This window comes from Lepidochelys olivacea (assembly GCF_965140295.1).
Source record: "Lepidochelys olivacea isolate rLepOli2 genome assembly, chromosome: 21".
Classification (NCBI taxonomy): domain Eukaryota; kingdom Metazoa; phylum Chordata; order Testudines; family Cheloniidae; genus Lepidochelys; species Lepidochelys olivacea.
Window position 1 is genome coordinate 13,400,078 of NC_140431.1, and position 23,349 is coordinate 13,423,426.

At 53.3% G+C, this 23,349-nt stretch overlaps 1 protein-coding gene across 1 annotated transcript; it reads right to left on the reverse strand.

The window, feature by feature from the left end:
- Positions 1-860: 860 nt before the first annotated feature.
- On the reverse strand, positions 861-22,828 carry CSF1 (colony stimulating factor 1). The gene is made up of 9 exons (XM_084611092.1): positions 22,527-22,828; positions 16,527-16,655; positions 12,024-12,086; positions 11,414-11,593; positions 10,078-10,255; positions 6,443-7,620; positions 5,672-5,727; positions 5,315-5,370; positions 861-4,097 (listed from the first exon to the last, which is right to left on the reverse strand). The coding sequence occupies exons 1-8, from the start codon at positions 22,599-22,601 to the stop codon at positions 5,316-5,318; spliced, it is 1,914 nt and encodes a 637-aa protein (XP_084467218.1). The 5' UTR covers positions 22,602-22,828; the 3' UTR covers positions 861-4,097; position 5,315.
- Between the last annotated feature and the right edge of the window lie 521 nt (positions 22,829-23,349).

Genomic DNA, 23,349 nt, shown 5'->3' on the forward strand with positions numbered 1-23,349 from the left:
CTATGTACCTATCCATCTAGATATCCTCCTAGATCTTAATATAGTGATTTGTCTGTCTGTGTAGGATTCTTTGAAGGCACCCATCATAGGGGTATCTAAGCTCCTATAAGAACACAGGAATTGCCAGAGTGGATCAGACCCAAGATGCAGCTAGCCCAGTATTCTGTCTCCATGAATGTGGGTAGCATCGGCTGCTTCAGGGGAAGGTGTCAGAACCCTCCTGCAGCAGATATGGGGTAATCTGCCCTGACATTGTCTCCCCCACTCTCAAATAGTTACGAGGTTGTCTTAAATCCTGACTCCTGAATATTCTTCAGTCTTGAAGATTTCCATTGTTATTACAATTATTCAGATTGTGTTACTCACACAGGAGCCTCAGGCATGGAGTTACCGCACTGCACTGAGTGGTGCAGAAACACAGAGCGTCCCTTTGGGAGCTGGAGGTAGGTCTTTCCTAAATCTAGTCATCATGGGGATCCAAAGCCTCCCCCATTGCTGAAGACCGCTTAAAGGATGGTTTTCTCCATCAACCCCTCCAGCCCCAGCTCCCTGCCCCAATGAGCTGGCCATAGACACAAACCTAAGTTGCTCGGCTGACCTGGTAACAACATGAGCTGAATGCTTCACTCCTGAGCCAGACATACAGCCTCCCTTCATAGAAGATCAGGGTTGGAAGGGACCTCAGGAGGCCATCTAGTCCAACCCCCTGCTCAAAGCAGGACCAATCCCCAACTAAATCCAAGGCTGAGAGCAGGGTGAGTGCTTCACAATGACCAGCAAGCACAAGTCCACTACCCAAGTGTTACAAAGTGCCACACATCCGTGTTTATTATTATTATTGTTAAATACACAAGCTGGTTTCTATTTGTTTTTTTAAATAGACATTATTTATTAAATGACTTTGTATAAAATAATTCACAATTTCGAAGTATAAAAAAAAACAGACACACAAACAACACAGTTGGGACCAAAACAATAACCCCCTTTGTTGGGAGCGACTCTCCCATCGGCTAATATATGTGGAATAACATGACATGGCAGGTGCATAGCTCTAGTAGACAGAGTCAGACCGTGGATTGTTAGCCCTAGAGTAAATTGCCAGAGATCCACAGCTTGCCATAGAGATACGCTGGCTGACGCCAACCCAAGGTCTGGCAGGCTGACGAGCAGATGGACTTTACAGGCATGATTCTGATCCTATTTACATCTGACTCCACTGAACTCAGTGGAATTACTCCTGGTTTACACAGGGGTACATGAGATCCGAATCAGACTCTCTGTGCCCTTGACACCTGAGCTGTGTGTATATCTCACCACAATCGCACGCCGTACTGGAAGTGGAATGTGCCTTTGGACTGAATAAATATACTTTAAGAAACATATTAATAATTTAAAAATACAGGGTTTAAATAGGTTTTCTCCTGCCATTTAAAAAAATAAACCATTTATCGCTGAAAGCAGAGACATCCCCGTCTTCAAGTTGGGGGCCAAACAGCAGAGTCCCATAGTTAGACTGATTTACACCTGCTGAGCATCTGGCCCTAGAATCAGATCAGATGCTGAGTATCAGCAAAGTTTGATGTCATGGGCCAGATCCTCAGCTGGTGTAAACTGCTGAAGGCAATGGGAACTCTGCCGAATTACTCCAGCGGGGGATCCGGCCCAATGTGGGCTCTTCTGCCATATGATGCAGAGCAGGCCCATAGCAGGCGCAAGACAATGGCGAGGTTGTGGGGGAGGAGGTCTGATGGAGAGAGGGGAGGGCACAGCTCAGTTGGAAGAGTAACGCCTTCTCCCCAGTGGTGGAGGGTCCTGGAGGGGGGAGCCAAGATCAGAGAGAGGCTGGAGGCAACTGTGAGGCCTGAGTGGTCCAACGGGGTTCATTTCTGAACGGGATGGGCCACCAGTGCAGGTGATGGCAGAGGGGGCTGGCATAGCCCTCCTCCCGGGGAGTGGAGGTGACCGAGGCTGTCTGGAGCCCCCTGCAGACTGGGCTGCCAAGATTTAGGAAGGGGGCATGTCAACAGCGCAATGGGAGCTCCGGTGGCCCCTTGGACCCCGGTTGAGCAGTTGGGAGTTGTGGGACCCGCTCCGGGCCCTGACGCTGACTCGCTGTGTGATCTGTCCTAAGCTCAGAATGGGCCTGAACCTCTGAGCCTCAGCGGTACCATGGGGACAGCACAGAAGGCTGGCAAAGCTCCCCAGCGTTTTAACAGCTGAGCCAGGAGGTGACTAAAGACAGGGATGAGCCGAGCTGTGATCAGCTTGAAGTCTGCCCATGTCCCACTTCCTGACCGGAGCTACGTAGACGGACCGCGCCAGCTAGCACAGGGCTGTCACTTCCAGGGGGCATTAATGATCTCCATGCAACGTAATTCGGTAAAGGAGTTCCACCCCACATGACCCTACTGAGATATACACACAGGATCAAAGGCCCGTTGGTCTGTTGCACCCATGTTACTGGATAAAAAGTCCTTGACAGAACGAGACATATTCAGTCTCTTAAAGCACAGTCATAAACATCCAGTCCGGAACACAAGGCCAGCTTGCGTTAGAAAGCCACCCACCGGCCGTGACCTACCGCCTGCAGTTCCCACCGCCGGGCACGCCCGCTCCCTCCAATAAAATACTTTACAGGAGAAGGAGATTTCTCCAATATATTAATGCATAAAGGCAGTTCTCCCAACCTGAGGCCGGCTCAGGGTCATCAGCTACATCACGACAAGCAGGATGCCTGGACAGGGGATGGGGGGGAGGAGGACGGAATGAAAGGGTAGAAGGCACAAGAAGGATGGACGGCCCGCTGAGTGTACGGGAAAGGAGCGGTAGGCACGAACCCTAACACCAGCCAGCCCCTGTTGCTCAGGGGGAAGCAGGAGAGAGTTAAAATTCACAGTGTAGAGGTTTTCTTTCCCTTTGGGGGCTGGGATCCAGGACCCCAATTTGTACCCCTATTACCCACTCTGCAGCATGTCCTGGGTATGGGAAGGAGCAGGCTCCCCTAAAATGAGGGTGCCCCTTCCTCTCTTTGCAGGGCCTCTACCTCTCACTGGAGTGCAGGGGGATGGGAGAGGGGACAGGGCCACACTTTGCAGGGGTGGGAACCCCAAAGGTCAGAGACCGATCCCAGAGTCCAATATGCTGAGCCAACAGGCTTCTGGCGAAGGGCATGGGGAGAGGAGAGAGGGCAAGCATTGCATAGTACGCTATCAGGGCTCCGGGGCCAGACAGCCAGACACAGCAGCCTCGAGGCATGGAGGGGACCGATGCTGGCTCGTGCAGGTTGTTAAAAACGACTCCTGAAAGGGGCCATCTGATGATCATTCCAAAGGCCACCGTGCTGGGGCAGACAGGGGAGAGAGAGAGGCAGACTCCGCTCGCGGCCAGGTGGCAGCCTCTCCGAAAAGCAGAGGATTCCCTCTGCCATGTCACGAGATGGAGCTGGTCTAAGAAGCGGGAAGAAAGAGACCCCAGACCGCAGTCCCCACCCCTCCTGTCCTCCTGCATCCAACTCCGACCCAGAGCATGCAGGGAGCAATGACAACCTGGCAGGCTCAGCAGAGTCCTCTCATTCCTGCCCAGGCATGCCCCTTCTCGCTGAGCCCTCCACGGCAGGCACAGCCAGCCCCTGAAGGAGCCAGCGTCACGCTATCCTAACTCTCTGTGGAGTCCACCTAACCCTTTCCAGGCTGGAGAGGATCAGACAACGCAAGTCGCAGGACTGTTTATCTCCCTTCATCAGAGCCAAACTTTGTCCATCCCGGTGCCAGGTCTGCTGGGGCGGTCCTGCAGGCTGCTCTGGCTTGCCAGTAGCTAGAGAGCAAGGGGTGGGATTGGCCGGGGCATGGGGCAGCGTGGAACCCAGGCGCCAGTGCCAAAAATAAACAGCATCCATTTCCAGATCTTTCAGTCTCTCCCGACCTTGCAGAGAGGAGCAGAGAGCGAGAGCAAGTGACAATCGTTGGCACTGGGGACGACGGAGGAGGGGTCCAGCTGCTGCAGATTCTCCTCCAGATGGGGCTGAGATCCCACACAAAAGGGAGGGTTCGGAATCCAAGCCTCAAGCCGTTGCTCTTCCTGGCACAGGAAAGGCCCAGCTGGAAAGGAGAGCGAAATCAGGGCGGTGACATCGGCTGCTGCAGGGAGACTTCCAAGGGATGGGGCACGCGTGGCTGATGCGGGGCTGAGATTCTGCTGAATGCAGGAAGCAGGAGCATGCCCAGCCAAGCTTAAATGTTTACCCAGGAGGGAGCGGTTGGGCTCACCGACATTCACTGTTTATGCCAGAGGCTCCCAGCTTCTTCCAGTTGCAGGAGTGGAGCCTTTTGGCAGGTGGGGTTGTTTACCTGGCTCACAGACACTTCATGCTGGGTTGCACTAAACTGAAACTAAAATAGCTAAAAGTATACAGCTGGGTAGGAAGAAACCAGCCTGCAGAACAAGGTGCTCAGGGGGTCAGCATCTATCAGAGGGTTACAGGCTGCTGGGTTTGTCTAAGGGGGCGGGGGATGTCAAGGGCAGTTGGCTCTGCAAAACCGGCATCACGTGGCCCTGTGTTTAGAGTCAGTCACGCCCAAACAAACCTGCCCAGTTGACAAGGAAAGAGGTGATTCCCCTCCCCTGGGATCCAAGAGTCCCGCTGGGCTCTTCTCTCCTTGCACATCACTTGTCAGAAAGGTTCTACAGGCCAAATTAGGTCACCCTTGTGCAGCCCCATTTCCAGCAGCGGGTTTGCAGCGGGGTCATGGAATGGCATTGGCACTTAATAACCAATTCTGCCAATGCACAGCAAGGGACAGACTCCAGACCCTTCTCCCCTAGCCGGGCTGGCCCTGTCAGGGCTCCCAGGAGCGACCCGAGCTGGAACTCAGCACTGACTCAGATGCCCCCAGAAGCGCATTTGCGGAGTAGGTAGAGGACAATTTCAGAGCCACTTTTCAGAGCAGAACTGCCCTTTCCAGCTGAACAGATCCCTGGCTGGCAGAAGCCTGATCTACCCCTGCCAGCCCCGATCCAGGTTAATGGCCTTACGCCCAGTTCTGCCCGTACTGAATGTGGGTCCCAGACAGGAACCAGACGGTGACAATTAAATTCCCCGTTGCTAAGGGCCTTGTACAACAGCTAGGAAACCTGGAATCAATTTCCAGGTGCTTAAGCTGCCAAGCAATAAGCTGGCAGCCTTGTGCTCGGTGCCTGGCTGAATATTAACCCCAGGGTCTGCGTGAGCCATTCCGAACCCCCCGCTGTGCCAGGCTGCAGGAGTGGGGCCTGATTTAAAGGGGGGCTGTCGTCCGGATAAAGTGGAGCACCTTACCTCATAGCTCGCCCTGCGCCTGCAGCTCCAGAGGCTCCTCCGCTCCATTCAGCGGACTGCAAAGAGAAGCAATATCCAGGGGTTCAAACCAACGCCAGGGGCTGAATGCGGGAAGAAGGTTCAGCTGGTGATGCCCACCCGTGCCCCACAGGGGGGGATGCCTAGTGCCCCTTGCTGCCAGGCAGCCACTCATTGGCCATGCAGGGGCTGGGTCTGCAGCAGGCTCTTGGGCCAAGCGCTCCAAGTTGGGAGGCCAGAGGGATAGGACACTGCATGCCAGAGAAGAGGCCACAAAGCCCACTGAGACCCAGAAGAGGAGAAGCCCCAGTTTTGCAGCCCTAGGTCACAGCCTCTCACCTTCCCTCCTGCTCTTCTAGGTCATTCCCTCTCCGCTGCAGCCGTCCCTCCTGGGTCTGTGTGAGGGAAGTAGAAGGATCAGTCTTGGACTGCTTGGGAGCCTAGGTAGGGGTCTGTGCTGTCCATGAGGGGGGGAGCTCCTGAGCCCTTTCTATCCCCTTCTCCCTGCAGTGAGCAGTGCCTTGGGGGGGGGGAGGGGTGAACAGACAGGCTCTCCTGTGGGAGGTGGCAGCCAGGGTGAATAGCTGGGACTGGAGTCTTTCCCACCCCAGACATCCCCCCCGGGCCCCACCCCCCACTGCAGTCATAGCCCCAAACACACTCCCATGGGGCAGGGGGATGGGACGTTCCTAGTTACGAGAACTGCTCTCCCCACACTCTACCCTTCCACCTGAGCCCCTCAGTGCTTTTCAGTCCCTGATGAGTGTGCCCTGCAAGGTATTTTACAGCGAGGGAAACTAAGGCAGAGAGCGATTTGGGGCGGGCGGGGGAGTGACTTGTCCAAAGCCACCTCACAGAGCTGGGAACAGAACCCAGGCCTCCTGACTCCCAGCCTCCAGCTCTAACCACTCGAGACACTGTCTCAGAGCTTGGGTGGGGTGGGGTTTTCCCCAGGTGCGCACACCTACTTGGTTGACAGGAAGGGGCTGAGAGAGGATGGGTCTTTAACCCACTAGCCGGCACTGCCCACAAGACACCCCTCTGCCCGCCCTGGGAGCAGCTGGGACCAGCCAACGTGTCCCGGTGGGGGTGGCTTGGTGAGGCGCTTACCCTGGATCGATGCTTGTAGAAAAGCAGGCCTCCGACAGCCAGCAGAATCGCCACGGTCGCCAGGACTGCTACCAGCACATAGGACATGACCTCCCGCTGGGTCTCCTTGGGCTGCGCCTCCTTCCTGCGCTGGTCTGTGTTCGGAGGAAGGATGTTAAGGTCAGGGATGGGCCCCGCCAGGCTGTCGTCGAGCTCTCTGAACCTGGGCAGCCCCCCTGTTCTCTCTCCTCGGAGCTCCGTGGTGCGCTGCACGTCTGGGGCTTTGCCTTGCCCTGCTGGGTGCAGAGGACTCCCCCCAGGGGGCGTCTCTGGGGCAGTAGGGCGGTCAGTGGTAGCAGACATCCTGGAGAACCGGTGCTGCACTACAGAGAGGGGCTCCTCGGAGCCCAGAGAGGGGATCGGCCACAGCTCACTGTGCAGGGGGGTCACTAATCGGCCACCGGGGTCTGCTCCCGAGGCCTCCGCTGCTTCGGATGTCAGGGCTGGGCTGGACCCGGCATCGGCACTGCTGGGATCTATCAGGTGGGTGCTCGGCTCTGCTGCTGAGAATGCCCAGCTGGCTTGGGTGATGTCTTCTCCTGCCCATGGCTGGGTCGGCTTGGCGCTGGGGGAGGAGTCCGGTGAACCAGGCTTGCGGAGGAACAATCTGAGCCCAGTCGGCCATGCCTGGACTTGCTCAGCCTCTGTCCTGGTGCGATGGATCTCTTCCCTCTGTAGCGTCTCTCCACCAGAGGCCGGGAGGCTGGAAGGGGAGGTGAAGACATCGTCGGTGCTAGGGGGCTCCCGGCTGGGAGGTTCGGTTAGGTCCAGGAGTGGTTCTGTGCGGACAGACGCGCTGCCAGGTCCCTGTGATGCTGATGCTAGCTCCAGGTCTGCTGGTGGTGAGGACACACTGGCAGAGATGCCAGCCCAGACCCCCTGGATCTCCAGAGCAACCAGGGCTTGGTGCGTGCTCCTGGATACCCTGGGCTTGGCGCTGCTGTCTGACTTGACTGGGCTCTGCATGGCACCAGGCTGGCTGTGGGCCAGGCGGGTGCTGGCAGCCGCCTCCTTGCTGCCCAGGCCGGGTACAGTGGAAGGGAAGGGCTTGGTGGCCAAGGCTGGGTGGGGAGAGGCTTGGGGTCCCTCACGAGGGGAGTTTGGGGATGGACAGTTGCAGTCACGGTCAGTCACCACACCTGAAAGAACCAGAGAGAGAGAGAGAGAGAGAGAAAGGCCATAGGGTAACCAGCCTCCAGGAAGAGCAGGGAACAGCCTTTAGGGTCAGCTCAATCCCTTTCCCCGCCCCAGGACCCAGCTTTAGCTTGGGTGGGCTGGTGTCAGAGCCACTGAAACGAGGCCGAAGTGAAACAGGAGGCAGGGAAGAGAGAGTCCGGAATGAGGGGGCGGGGGGGACAGCGGCGGGCAGAGCAAAAAGAGGGAGCGGTGAGGCGAACTGAGCTGCCCAGAGAGGCTGCGAGATGCAGACCCGCGAGCAGCGCACAGAGAGCAGCCCGTGCCCTGGGGAGTGGAAGCGATTAGCGAGAAAGAAGGGGTCAAGAAGGCGCACAGCCAGCAGGCCAGGGGACAGAGGGAGAGGTGGTGGGGCAGGGCCGGCGGGAGATCGGGGCTGTGATTGTTAGTGTGCCCAAGCAAGGCAGCGTCCACATTGCGGCAGGCCCTTGTCCAGAGGCAGTGGAGGGTCTGAGGCTCGTGTCATCACCAGCAGCAGCAGCCCAAGCAACAGGATCAGTGGGAGGGGAGTGTTAGTTTCACCGAGTCCCCTCGTCTCAGTCACAAGACCCAGGACAGATCCTACTGGTGGGGAGGACGGATGGGAGCTTCTTCTTGGCGTGCATGCAAACATATCACATGTAACATGGACCCGGACACAGGCAGGCCGCAGGGACAGATAAGAGCATTGCATCTTCCACTCTGCCTTGACCAAGTGCCGCCCCCCTGATCAGAGCCAGGTAGCCGGAGGCCAGGAAAATTTTCTCCACTGTACAGATGGGGAAACCAAGGCACAAGGAGGGAACGTGACTTGGCCCGTGTGTCGGTGGCAGAGAGCAGCCAGGAGTCCTGCCTCCCAGAGCTGGGCCCGAGCCACAAGTCCGTCCTTACTCCCAGACGAGCCATTGCAGATAAAAACGACTAGGCCCCAAACCTGCAGCCCTGGCTGAGTCAGGTTTGAGGTTTTCTTGGAGCTTTTCTCACGTTGCTAATTTCTGCTCCTGCCTGCGAACTTCCTGGTTTCGGCAGAAATACCGCAAACGAGGTTGTTGTATTTGCAGTACGACAGCCAAACTCACAGCCCTAGAGAGCCATCCAGCCCGCTTCTCAGAGCGAAGAGTGAGAAAACCACTTCCAAAACAACTTCCCAATTTGGGGGCCTGTCTCTGACCCAGGGGCGCGGGAACAATTTGCACAGTGGGGGGTGCTGAGAACCACTGAACCAAACTGTAAACCCTGGATAGGATGGAAACCACTTCAAGCCAGGGGGTACGACAGCACCCCTAGCTCCAGCACCTATGCTCTGACCCGAAACTTTGGAGCTTTCTCCCTCATCAGCAGTCACACGAATGGACACACGCGCACACACAAATACATGCATGCACAGAGAAATGCAGAACACACACACAGGGAAGCACAGTCATAAAGACAGGCACATGGGTGCAATCCAGTGCGGACGCATGTGAGCATACAATATGTATACACACCCTTGTGATGCCGCAAACAATATGCACACCCATTCACAGGGTGGGACGAAGTGGGCCTGTTCTTAACGTTTCCTCCGAATATTGTGGGGGTGCCTCAGTTTCCCCTAGGCAGTTCTTAAGTATCTAGGTGGTGGGGTAAGGGTGTATGATCGTTGCAGGGCCCGAGAGGGCAGGTGTGAGCAGGGGTCTGGACACAGAGAATGGCCAACACCCTGTTTCCTGGCAACTGATGGCCTGGGCCCTTCCCCCCCTGCAAGGTGAAAGCTGAAGGGTTGGAGAACAAAGGAATCAGGTGACCACCTGGCCCAGGAAAGGAACAAAGCCCAGAGGAGGAGGGGCTGGAGGGAGTTTCAGTTTGGGGCTGGCTGGGAGTGAAGTGCAGACGGGGTTGTCTGGCTCACTGCCCCCAAAATGGACCCAGCTGAGGGGTCCTGTTCTCTGCACCTGCAAGCTCTGTTTTAGACCATGTTCCTGTCGTCTAATAAACCTTCTGTTTTACTGGCTGGCTGAGAGTCACGTCTGACTGCAAAGTTGGGGTGCCGGATCCTCTGGCTTCCCCAGGAGCCCCGCCTGAGCGGACTCGCTGGGGGAAGCGCACGGAGGGGCAGAGGATGCTGAATGCTCCGAGGTCAGACCCAGGAAGGTGGAAGCTGTGTGAGCTGTGTGTCCCGAAGACAGGCTGCTCACAGAAAGGCGACTGCCCCAGAGTCCTGACTGGCTTCATGGGGAGCAGTTCCAGAGCATCGCCCAGGGACTCCGTGACACAGGGACAAACGCTCGCACGCACACAAGCATGCTCCTGTGTAAAAGCTGCAGTCTCATAATGGTATAAATCTTCGCAACGATCAGGCATGTGAATCCACTGCCCTGGCTGGTGCTAGAGGATGCAGCTCAAGAGGAGGTGGCGTGGGGAGATCAGCTGTCCTAGTTTCTTACCTGGAGACGGCAGCTCCTTTTTCGGGGCATCAGAACACTTCTGGTAGGTTTTGCTGCAATCGTGTTTGAAATCCACATCTTTGGATAAGAGGACCATAACTCGGTGAAAGAAATTCTTCACCAGCTGTAGCATCTTCTCGGGAGGCATGGAGAACTCCTTGGAGCAGGCCTGGGAGAGCTAAGCAGAGAGCAGGGATCAGCAGCTGGGAGACAACCCAGAGAGCAGAAACTGGGTCAAACTCCCCCTCGTCCTACAATTGCCAAATCGCTAGAAGCACCAGGCACCACACACGGTCTGACTCTCCCCTCGCAGCTCTATGGCAATCAGTGAAACTGCTCGGTGTAAACACGGTCTGAGGGAAAGATCAGGACCACTGAGCCTGATCCCCTTCTCATTAAAATCAATGGGAGGAGTCTTCCCATGTCCCCCCCAATGAGATCAGAATCGGGCCCATTCAGTGTGATCCTACTCCCGTTGAAATCAGTGGGAGATTGGTCACTTCTACCAGCGAGAGCTGGCTCAGGCCCATTTACACCCAGGCTGGGATTCCAGGGGCTCTTGGCAGGAGCAAACGCAGGTAGAAAAAGATTAGGGAAAAGACTGAGCTCGGATGGTGACCCAGTTGGTGCTTGGGCCCTTTGGGTGACTCTGGCCTAGAGCAGTCTACAGCCAAAGTCACGGCCTTCTGCTGGGAGCAGAGTCTGATACATCTGAGGCTGCATAGCAAAGTCCTGTAAGTCCTTGTGGTTGCGTGCATGCGGAGAATCCCGCTCCATCCCGCTCAGGATCCCACCCCCCACCCCCACCAGTGTGGCTCTGGGAGTCTCTCGAGAGCCCCTGAGGCTGCTGTTTTCACAGGGGAGGCTCCAGCAGACAGCCAGGGAGGCTGGGAATATTCCCAGCTTTGCACTTCCTGCTCTGCTCTTTCATCTGCCAGGCCGGGGACCCTCTGACCCCAGCTCCAGCTTTAATTAGCCCAGTGTGAGGTTAATGATCATTCCCAGCCATCAGCAACCACCGGTCACATATTCAGACACAGCCTGGAACGCCTTCACAGAATCAGAGAAGATCATCAGAGAAGACCTAGTCCAACCCCCTGCTCAAAGCACGACCAACCCCAACTACATCATCCACAGGGGCCACCCTCCAGAGTCCACGTGGTCACCCTCAGTGCTCTGGGAGTTAGTCTTTTCCCAATATGGACATCCACCCAGCTTCCTAGAGCAGCAGGAACCAGCCTGAACCAAACTGCTCCATTCCACTGAGGGCTGCGAGCCCTCCTCTCGTCCCTGTGCCCATTAACCTGCGGATCCGCAGCTGGTTCTCAGAATGTACCTCGCGCTCATGATCATCCTGGTCGTCAATGCACGGAACTTCATTCTCGTCAATTTTCTTGTACATGTTTTGCACATCTTTTGTCTTGTTAAAATTATCGGAGTTCTTCTTGAATTTCATTTTGTCAAGGATGTCCTCCAGCCGAGGGAAAGCCGCTTTGACAAAGCAGATGGGGTCACCCTGGGACGCAAACATGGACAGGTTATTGGCTGCAATACAGAACTGACCCTTTGTGTGTAAGTTATACTGGCTTTCCTCCCAAGGCCCCAGTTCAGAGGTGATGTGTGAGGGAAGTCAGTTACACTTCAGCAAGTGGGCCAAAGAGCTTCCTTCTTTAAGGAAGAATTACCACCGCCATTTTGCAAAAGGGAAACAGAGGCATGGAGCGATTAAATGAGTTTCCAAAAATCACATAGGGAGTCTGTGACCAAGATGGAAATCAAGCCCAGCTCTCTGAAGGCTTAGGCTACAGGCCCCTCCTTTCTCTCCAGGCTGCTGAGACTCCCCTCTGGATTTACAGCTCCTCCCATCCCTGGGACTAATGCACAAGCTGCCATCCCGAGGAATTGCTAGGCTCAGGCTAGCAGCTGATCAGACAAAGTCCACTCACCAATTGCAGCTCATCAATGAACTCAAAGGAGACGTGGCAGGACATCAGCATCTGGGAGTCAATCTGCGAAAGAGAAGCATAAAGTCACACTGCAGCCCCTTAACAGGAATCCAGCCAGGCTGCCGCTCCCCTTTAAGCAGGCACCTGATAATTGCACCAGCCCCTAGGGCCTGCAGAGAGGAGAATCTGCAGAGTGGGATGAACCCAGCTGCTCTGGATAGGATCAGTGCAGGGAACCATACAAGGGCTGAAGCCAGGGGGCTGTTAGCACCACAGGACGGGACTCCATGCACTATGTACAGGGCTCCCGAGCATTATAGGTTCACTTCCTGGGACTAGAGATCCAGCTCAGCATCTATCAATCATTTGAACACATACTAAATACACTCTTCCACTCAATCATTTTTTAAAACCAGATCCCCGCCCCTGCTCTGCAGACATGCTCATGATTACAGAGTATCTCTCGTCACAGAGGAATTTGCCCTAATGTCCTGGCCAGAATTTTCTCCCCTGTGTCACTCAGCTGCAGCTCATCACCCCATACACAGCTGCATTTTAGGAGTGGATGCAGGGTTTTTTTTTGGTAACATGCTTTGGATCCTTGTTGCTGGAAGGCACAATATAACTGTGAGATGTTATTCCATGCAGTTCACTGGAGGTCCAGAGGGTAAACAGATATAATGAAGGAACAAGCAGTTCTGTGAAGAGGCGTAGCCCTGATGAGGCTATGAGCATTCCCAATCCTCGTCCAAACAAACAAGAGGCAGTCGCCCTTCTTCATCGGGGGCCAGGATCTGCCTTGTCAGAGGAAAGCAAAAGGCCATAAAAATCAACCCCGCTGCCCCCTGGCTCTTCACATGCTGACTCAGCACTTTGCAGAATAACTTTGCAGGGGAGCCGAGTGCAACAGCGCCCACATCTGACCAAGGCCCTGAGTGACAGAGGTTTCCAATTTCAGGACGAAAAGCTCTCCTCCGGGGAGTACTCTGAGTCTGCGTTCCAGGCTGGGAAAAAACAGGGCTGCCAGGAGAGCATGTATTATTGGGAACAATTGTTTCATTATCCACTGGGCCTGCGGTGAGGCGGTTGCTAGCAAACGCTTATTAGATACAAAGTAGAGCTGGCTGAGGCGGGCCAGGGATGGGGTGCGCGGCTGTGATCGCTGCAGAAGTCCGGAGAACACAGGAGGGAAATCCTTTGATCAGCCCTGCTATCTTCGAGTTGGTTTCACGCGCCTGACTCTGACCTTTGTGCCCGAAGTAATGAGGATGGTGGCAGCCATCCAACTTAGGGAACATTCGACTTTGGACTCGGTCAGAGCTGGGACAGCAGCAGCAACTGGATTAGTGACTGAATGCTGGGTTGGTGGCACACCATCTGGACTCACAGCCTGGCTCCTGGCACGGTGCTTCAACGGGTAGCGCCACATCTGGATCATTAGCGCAGTATTTACAGGGCGGTGGCCTGGTTGCCCGGTCACTCGCCCCCGTGCCAACTCCGTGGGGCCTGATTCTCCTCTCACTCCCCCTGGTGTGACTCAGGACTAACCCCATGACGTTCATGAAGTGATGGCAGTGCAAGATCTGAATGGGGCCCTGGCTAATTAATAAGGCTATAGACTCATAGGGCCAGAAGGGACCTCGAGAGGTCATCTAGTCCAGTCCCCTGCACTCATGGCAGGGCTAAGTATTATCTAGACCGTCCCTTACAGGTGTTTGTCCGACCTGCTCTTAAACATCTCCAGCGATGGAGATTCCACCACCTCCCTCGGCAATTTATTCCAGGGCTTCACCACCCTGACAGGTAGGAAGTTTTTCCTAATGTCCAACCTAAACCGCCCTGGCTACAATTTAAGCCCATTGCTTCTTGTCCTAGCCTTAGGGATTAAGAAGAACAATTTTTCTCCTTCCTTGTAACAAGCTTTTATGTACTTGAAAACTGTTCTCATGTACCCTCTCAGTCTTCTCTTTGCCAGACTAAACAAACCCAATTTTTTCGATCTTCCCTCACAGGCCATGTTTTCTAGGCCTTTAATAATTTTTGTTTCTCTTCTCTGAACTCTCTCTAATTTGTCCACATCTTTCCTGAAATGTGTCCAGTTCTGGGCGTCACAATACTCCAGTTGAGGCCTAATCAGCGCAGGAGTAGAGCAGAAGAATTACTTCTCTTGCTTACAACACTCCTACTAATACATCCCAGAATGAGGTTTGCTTTTTTTGCAACAGTGTCACACTGTTGACTCATATTTAGCTGGTGATCCACTATGATCCCCATATCCCTTTCCACAGTACTCCTTCCTAGGCAGTCATTGCCCATTTTGTATGTGTGCAACTGATTGTTCCTTCCTAAGTGGAGTTCTTTGCATTTGTTCTTATTGAATTTCATCCTATTTACTTCAGACCATTTCTCCAGTTTGTCCAGATCATTTTGAATTTTAATCCTATCCTCCAAAGCACTTGCAACCCCTCCCAGCTTAGTATCGTCCACAAACTTTATCAGTGTACTCTCTATGCCATTATCTAAATCATTGATGAAGATACTGAACAGAATCGGACCCAGAACCAATCCCTGCGGGACCCCACTCGTTATGCCCTTCCAGCATGACTGTGAACCACTGATAACAGCTCTCTGGGAATGGTTTTCCAACCAGTTATGCACCCACTTTATAGTAGCTCCATCTAGGTTGTATTTCCCTAGTTTGTTTATGAGAAGGTCATGCAAGGCAGTATCAAAAGCTTTACTAAAGTCGAGATAGACCACATCTACCGCTCCCCCTATGCGCAAGACTTGTTACCCTGTCAAAGAAAGCTATCTGATTGGTTTGCCACAATTTGTTCTTGACAAAGCCATGCTGACTGTTACTTATCACCTTATTATCTTCTAGATGTTTGCAAATTGATTGCTTAATTATTTCCTCCATTATCTTCCCGGTTACAGAAGTTAAGCTGACTGCTCTGTAATTCCCTGGGTTGTCCTTATTTCCCTTTTTATAGATGGGCACTACGTTTGCCCTTTTCCAGTCTTCTGGAATGTTTCCCATCTTCCATGACTTTTCAAAGATAATCGCTAATGGCTCAGATATCTCCTTAGTCAGCTCCTTGAGTATTCTAGGATGCATTTCATCAGGCTCTGGTGATTGAAGACATCTAATTTGTCTAAATAATTTTAACTTAAAGGACATCCACTGCTGCAGCCAGTGAGAATCAGGAGGGAGAGCTGGAGACATCGCAGGAATTTCCTTTGATTTCTGACCCCGAATCAGCTGGATCCGCCCACAAATCATTTGTGATCCAGGGAGAAAAAAAAAAAAAAAAACAGGCCTGCCAAACGCCAACTGGCCCTGTGTGCCCTCTTTGTACTTGCCTTCTGCCACTGATGCCCTGGCAGCATCCACCAGTATTCAGCCTTGTTAGGCTGTGCAGCAGCTGTGCAAGAAACAAGGCTGGGGAATTCCTCCCAGTACTGGAAGACCAGGAAGGTTCCTGGGTCAATCCCCTTGCAACTAATCCTGTCGGGGAACTGCCAGATTCCCAAGGTTAACCCTTCGGCAGCTGCAGATCTCGAGGGCTCCATCCTCCTCCTAAATGCTCACGAGGTTTACAATCCAGACTGAGTTCATTCTAAGGAAGGGCTAGGAAGTGCCTTCCCTATAAGTCTCCCTCTCCCTTCTGATGCAGAAGAAAGGAATGTGGGGCTGGGGCTTCAGGAGACCCCACACCTAAAAGACCAGCCTGCAATCAGCACAGCCTGGAATGCACCTGTGCACGACCCGTCACCCTGCGAACTGTGTCGGCAGGGTTTTGTCCAGGTAGAAAGGCATTCCTACCCCACTCCAGCATCTTATCTATCCGCCAGATATGACAGATGGGTAGATATCGATCTGTCTCCTGTCTATCCTTCTCTTTCCTTACTTCTGCGATCTCTCCCACATTTGCCTTCCCTTTCTCTTCCATCCTCACTCCTTCCCTGCCAATGCCTGCGGGTTCACATCCCCATCCCAGTGATCCGGCCCATCCTCTATGCTGGAGCCAATGCTCATTTACAGCAAAGCCCAATCTAGGCCGGTGAGCAGAGAGGCTGTCCAGAGGACATCTCTGCTTCCCACAGCTATCACCACTGCTCACCTCCCTCTTGTTTTGATAGGTCTCTCCCCTGGATTTTTTGCTCTGTATGGGAGCTTTGCTTCTGGATTGCCTATCATCGGTCTAATTCATGTGGGGCACAAAGACTGATCTCACCTGGGGCAGGGGCTGGTCGAACCTGCCGCCCCAGCTAATCTGGCCCCCTAGAGTCACTCTCCCATGGCATGAGTGCCTGTCTCAGGCATCAAACTCAGCAGGTACCATTCTCACCTGGCAGAGGCGTTGGTCTTGTCGAACATAGACCTGGAGCCCACCACGCACTCACCTAGCATGGACACCTGGCTAGCACCAGGCCCCAGCCTCACCCCCTAATGTTCCAGATCCCATCCCACCAGCCATGCTGGCTGGGCAGGATACTCACCAGCTCCTGCAGCTTATCCAGGTGCTTTTTGGTGATGATATTCTCACAGTAGCCTTTCTGCTCGGTTTCATGGATGCTGCAGGCGGCGAGGAGGAAGAAAGTCAGCAGGGTGCAGGAGACCGGGCATACCTGAGGAACGGAGAAGTTGTCAGGAACCCCTGCCATCAGAGAATCCATGTCCCTGGGCTACCTGCTGCCCCCATGGCTAGCAGGCTCCAGGGCAGCATCCTAGCGCTGTTTCCTGTGGCTACCCCCTTGCCACCCCCTGGAAACAGCCTTTGCGGTGGATCTCTTTGTGCCAGTCAGTGGATGTAGCACAATGCTGCCAGCCCCCATGGAGAGCCCTATGGATTCCCCCTCTCTCTGGTACGTCTTGAGGAACTGCCTGGTTTGTCTGTCTCTCTGCCATACAATCATAGAATCATAGAATATCAGGGTTGGAAGAGACCCCAGAAGGTCATCTAGTCCAACCCCCTGCTCGAAGCAGGACCAATTCCCAGTTAAATCATCCCAGCCAGGGCTTTGTCAAGCCTGACCTTAAAAACCTCTAAGGAAGGAGATTCTACCACCTCCCTAGGTAACGCATTCCAGTGTTTCACCACCCTCTTAGTGAAAAAGTTTTTCCTAATATCCAATCTAAACCTCCCCCACCTCAACAAATCCTTCTCTCCCTCTGGAGTCAGCACCCTTCGCAATGCAGAGATGGTTAAGAGACATGTGGTGCTGGGGGGGCATGGCACGGTAGGTGGGCATCGTGTGGCACTCCACTGGAAGGGTACAAGCTGCACTGATCTGCCCGAGTTGCTGTGCCAGGAGCTCGGGCCACGAATCCTTTTTAGTGGCACCCAAGCGTTCAGTCTGTGAATGCTTCTCCCCTCCCTGCTGGCCGTCCCGTCCCCCGCTCCCTCTCCAGGTCTGCTATTCTTAGAGGAGCAGGTCAGCTGAGCAGCCCCTGCTGGGAATTCCCCAGCCCTGCTGTCCTGGGGCCAGATGAGCTGCTCTCTCAGAGCCAGGCTGCTGACAGACGCACGTGTGTACAAGCCCCTCCGTGCAGAGCAGGAAACCACAGCTCCTGCCACCAGCGCACCACCAGTCGCTGTCTCGTCCTGTCTTCTCCGCCCCATCACTCAGCCATTCATTGCTTTTTGCACCCCCTCCGTTGCTCTTCACATTCTCTTCTCACCCCCTCTCATGCGCCACCTCCCAACGCTTGCACCCCTTCTTCCTCCCTCCTCCAACCCCTCTTCTGCTCCCCCATCTGTCTCTTTCCCACCGCCCCTCCAGCTCTCACTCACCCCTGCAATCTCTCCCTTCCCTTTCTCGTCTCCTGAGAAGGAATCTTAATTCACGGACCTCCTCAAATCCATCCATCTCAGAGCCAGCTGCAAATGTGTCCTCCCTTTCCAGGACCCCTCACTGCCCCTCCGTGTCGCAGCACTCCAGCCCTGAGCGTCTCTTTGCACCTCCTTTCACATTGCCCCATCACTGAGTCACGTCTCTCCATATAAGTAGTGGCGAGGTGTTAGCTCCATGAACTCTTTTACACACAATGCAGTTAGTCTGTGGAACTCATTGCCACAATGTATCAGAGAAGCCAGAATCTTAGCAGGATTCCAAAAGGGACTGGACATTTATGTGGATAATGAAACCACCCAGAGTCACAAAAGCAAATGCTAAAGAAATAACCAAGAGGCTGGGAAGGGCTACAAACCTGCCTGCTTCATGGCACAACCACCCTCGAACTCACTGGGGTTGGGAGGAAACATTCCCAGGGGAAGGTTAACCCAGGAGTGGAGGGTTTCTGGCTCCTTTCTCAGAAGCAGCTGATGCTTGTCACAGTTGGACACAGGATCCTGGGCTAGAGAGCCGTTCTTATGGCATTAGCTTAGAATTAGAATAGAATATCAGGGTTGGAAGGGACTTCAGGAGGTCATCTAGTCCAACCCCCTGCTCAAAGCAAGACCAATCCCCAATTTTTGCCCCAGATCCCTAAATGGCTCCCTCAAGGATTGAACTCACAACCCTGGGTTTAGCAGGCCAATGCTCAAACCACTGAGCTCTCTCTCCCCCTGTAACCTCCCACCCTGGAACTCAAATGCTTTCAGGGAGCTGGATCCATGGATCCTTCCATTAAGTCCAGTGGGGTTTGGAACAGATGCAGAAGGGTACAGCAATGCCTTCTCTGAGCAGGGCACTCATGGGACCTCCTGCACTGTGATCCACGTGCTGTCAGGCGTGATCCTGGCAGACATAGATTCATAGATATTAAGGTCAGAAGGGACCATTATGATCATCTTGTCTGACCTCCTACACAATGCAGGCCACAGAATCTCACCCATCCACTCCTGCGATAAACCTCTCACCTATGTCTGAGCTATTGAAGTCCACAAATCATGGTTTAAAGACTTCACGGTGCAGAGAATCCTCTGTAGCATGGGTCACGCGCTGGAGGAAGGTGAAAAACCACCAGGGCTTCTTCCAATCTGCCCTGGAGGAAAATTACTTCCCCACCCCAAATATGGCGATTAGCTGAACCCTGAGCATATGGGCAAGATTCACCAGCTAGGTACCCAGGAAAGAATTCTCTGCAGTAACTCAGATCCAACCCCATCTAACATCCCATCACAGGCCATTGGGCCCATTTACCATGAATAGTTAAAGATCAATTAATTGCCAAAATCATGTTATCCCATCATACCTTCTCCTCCATAAACATATTGGGTTTAATCTTGAAGCCAGATAGATCTTTTGCCCCCACTGCTTCCCTTGGAAGGCTATTCCAGAACTTCACTCCTCTGATGGTTAAAAACCTTCATCTAATTTCAAATCTAAACTTCCTGATGGCCAGTTTATATCCATTTGTTCTCGTGTCCACATTGGTACACAGCTTAAATAATTACTCTCCGGTATTTATCTCTCTGATATATTTATAGAGAGCAATCATATCTCCCCTCAGCCTTCTTTTGGTTAGGCTAAACAAGCCAAGCTCCTTGAGTCTCCTTTCATAAGGCAGGTTTTCCATTCCTCGGATCATCGTAGTAGCCCTTCTCTGTGCCTGTTCCAGTTTGAATTCATCCTTCTTAAACATGGGAGACCAGAACTGCACACAGTATTCCAGGTGAGGTCTCACCAGTGCCTTGTATAATGGTACTAACCCCTCCTTATCTCGACTGGAAATACCTCGCCTGATGCATCCCAAGACTACATTAGCTTTTTTCATTGCCATGTCACATTGGCGGCTCATAGTCATTCTGTGGTCAACCAATACTCCAAGGTCCTTCTCCTCCTCTGTTACTTCTAATTGATGCGTCCCCAGTTTATAACTAAAATTCTTGTTATTAATCCCTAAATGCATGACCTCACACTTCTCACTATTAAATTTCATCCTATTACTATTACTCCAGTTTACAAGGTCATCCAGATCCTCCTGTATGATTTCCCGGTCCTTCTCTGAATTGGCAATACCTCCCAGCTTTATATCCTCCGCAAACTTCATTAGCACACTCCCACTTTTTGTGCCGAGGTCAGTAATAAAAAGATTAAATAAGATGGGTCCCAAAACCGATCCTTGAGGAACTCCACTGGTAACCTCCCTCCAGCCTGACAGTTCACCTTTCAGTAGGACCCGCTGTAGTCTCCCTTTTAACCAATTCCTTATCCACCTTTCAATTTTCCTATTGATCCCCATCTTTTCCAATTTAACTAATAATTCCCCATGTGGCACCGTATCAAACGCCTTACTGAAATCTAGGTAAATTAAATCCACCATGTTTCTTTTGCTTAAAAAAATATCTGTTACTTTCTCAAAGAAGGAGATCAGGTTGGTTTGGCACGATCTACCTTTTGTAAAACCATATTGTGTTTTGTCCCATTTACCATTGACCTCAATGTCCTTAACTACTTTCTCCTTCAAATTTTTTTCCAAGACCTTGCATACTACAGATGTCAAACTAACAAGCCTGTAGTTACCCGGATCACTTTTTTCCCCCCTTTCTTAAAAATAGGAACTATGTTAGCAATTCTCCAGTCATACGGTACAACCCCCGAGTTTACAGATTCATTAAAAATTCTTGCTAATGGGCTTGCAATTTCATGTGCCAATTCCTTTAATATTCTTGGATGAAGGTTATCTGGGCCCCCTGATTTAGTTCCATTAAGTTGTTAGAGATATGGCAGAGGATCCCCAACCAGGGCACTCCAACCTCCAAGGGCTACAGGGAAAACACAGGGCAACCCTGGTGTGACTCTCTTGAAACCAGTGGGATATAAATGGATGGGTAAATGAGATAAGTAGAAAATAGATTAAATAGTTATGTACTGTATTATAATAATAATGAGAGAGAGAGAGATGCACTGTATGGGGATAGATAGAGAGATAGACCATAGTATACGGATTGATCTAAGATCGAGGTAGACAGATCAGAATACTAAGATCTATTTGTCTAGCTAACTATCCTCCTAGATCTTAGTATACCGATTAATCAATCTAGCTAGCTAACTAGCTAGATCAATATACTAAGATCTAGGAGGATGGATTGGGTAGCTAGCTAGCTAAATATATTAAGATCTAGGAAGAGAGTTAGCTAGATAGATCAATTGATCAATCAATATACTATCTTGCTAACTCTCCTACTAGATCTTAATACACTGATCTAGCTAGCTAACCGCTTATCCATTCTTATCTTAATATACTGGTCTAGCTAGCTAGATTGATCAGAATATGAAGACTTAAGAGAATGAATAGATAGATGGACAGACAGACATTTAGTATACTGTTCTAGTTAGCTACCTATCATAGAATATCAGGGTTGGAAGGGACCTCAGGAGATCATCTTCTAGTCCAACCCCCTGCTCAAAGCAGGGCCAATCCCCAACTAAATCATCCCAGCCAGGGCTTTGTCAAGCCTGACCTTAAAAATATCTAAGGAAGGAGATTCCACCACCTCCCTAGGTAACGCATTCCATTCCAGGGGCCATCAATCCTCCTAGATCTTAGTATTCTGATCTATCTCGCTAGGTCGGTCATTTGATGAATCAGTATGCTAGGACAAAAAGAAAAGGAGGACTTGTGGCACCTTAGAGACTAACCAGTTTATTTGAGCATAAGCTTCTGTGAGCTACAGAGCTCACGAAAGCTTATGCTCAAATAAATGTGTTAGTCTCTAAGGAGCCACAAGTCCTCCTTTTCCTTTTGCGAATACAGACGAACACGGCTGCTACCCTCAAACCTATCCTAGGACAGTTAGTTAGCTAGATAGACTTGTCCTTTAAGTGCCGTACTCCAACAGGGTGAGGGGATCCCAGGCAAGCAGCCCACTCAAAGGGGTCAAACAGAGTCCTCTGGGAGGAGTTCTCGCCAAACCATTCCCAAGCTCCTTGTCAGGCCCAGGCTGTGACAAGCTTCCCAGACAGGTGACAAGGCTTCCCAGCCTTGTGCATGCCTCTGCGTGCACCCGCTCCCTCTCCCCGGTATGAAGATCTCTCTCTCGGCTTAGCCCCCATTGCATTTTACAAAACAACGCACAGAGGAAAGTTCGCCCCAACTTAGCTTTAAGCCCCTGCCCTGCCAGCGCGCAGCGCGAGCAGAAGAGCGAGGGCCTGCGGGGAAAGGACCTGTTGTCTCCATCCAAAGGCACAGCCCAGCCGAGCGAAGGAGCAAGCAAAAGGAGGAGCGGCAGGCGAAGGCAGAGAGAGCCGCTCGGAGTTTGCTCCTGCAGGACTGCGCTCAGCCAGGACCGTCCTCTTCCAACACCCGATAACCCCGGGCCCGCCAATAACGACAATCGCCCCTAACGACAGCGCACGGTGAGGGGGCGCCCCAAAGGGACTTAGGCGCCTCCAGCCCTTGGCGGGCGGGAGCGAGGCGCCTAACGCCCTTGGCGCGCCCCGGGGCTTTCAGCCGAGCGCGGGCGCCGGCCGAGGGGCGCAGCCGGGGAAGCAGCGGGAGCGAAGGCAGGGCAGGGAGGTGCCGCCGCCGCCCGGATCTGCCAGCGCCCCTACCTTGGGGCCGAGCCGGGCCGCCGGGGCCGCCGCCCGCGGGCCTTCCACCTCCTGGGCGCGGAGCTGCGCAGCCATCGCGGCTGCCCCGGGGAGCGGGGAAGGAAGCGGCACTGGGCGCGGCACGGCGCGGCGGGGAAGCGGCGGCCGTCTCCTGCCTCCCTTCTCCTGGGCTCGGCCCTTTTATTGCCTCTCCGGAGCATGTGGTTTGTGGGAAATCACCTTGGCCGCCGGCCAGCGCTGGCAGCGAGCTCGCCCGGGCCTGGGCTTTTGTTTCCGCTGGCGGGGGCCGAACTGGGAAGGGGAGGGCGAGCTGCTGCCTTTACCTTGCAGCTCTCCCCCCCGCCCCGCCCCCCGACACACTGGGGAGGGGGGTTTCCCCGCAGGGCAGGAGCTCCCTGCTGCTCCCCAAAAGTTCCAAGCCTCGGAAAGGGGTTGGGGGGCCTGAAGTCAACTGAGTCCAGGCTGGATCCTGGAGTGAAATGTGCCCCAGGCGGGGCCGGCCTTAGGGGGTGGGCCGCTGGGGCGACCGCCCAGGGGGGCACCGGTGCAGAGTCGGAGACTACGCCGGGCTGGCAGGGGAGCGCTGCATGGGTGGGGAGGGGGCAGATTTCTCTCTGCCCCCTCCTGGCAGAGGAACATGGGGCAAGGGGTGATGCACAGCTACTGGTCCCCTCCTCCCCCCGCCTTCAGTGACCCTCTGTGCCCCCAGAGTGGGCTGTGATGGGGGGAGCGATGAAGTGAGCTGTAGCTCAGGAAAGCTTATGCTGGAATAAATTGGTTAGTCTCTCAGATGCCACAAGTCCTCCTGTTCTTTTTGCGGATA

What these genes read in the sequence shown, in the direction of transcription:
- CSF1 (XM_084611092.1), bottom strand. Translation starts at nt 22,601, where the DNA reads ATGGCTGCGCAGCTCCGCGCCCAGGAGGTGGAAGGCCCGCGGGCGGCG. An exon ending in CGGCCCGGCTCGGCCCCAAG is followed by an intron (nt 16,656 to 22,526) that starts GTAGGGGCGCTG and finishes TCCGTTCCTCAG; the next exon opens with GTATGCCCGGTCTCCTGCAC. An exon ending in AAAGGAGCTGCCGTCTCCAG is followed by an intron (nt 7,621 to 10,077) that starts GTAAGAAACTAG and finishes TGGTTCTTTCAG; the next exon opens with GTGTGGTGACTGACCGTGAC.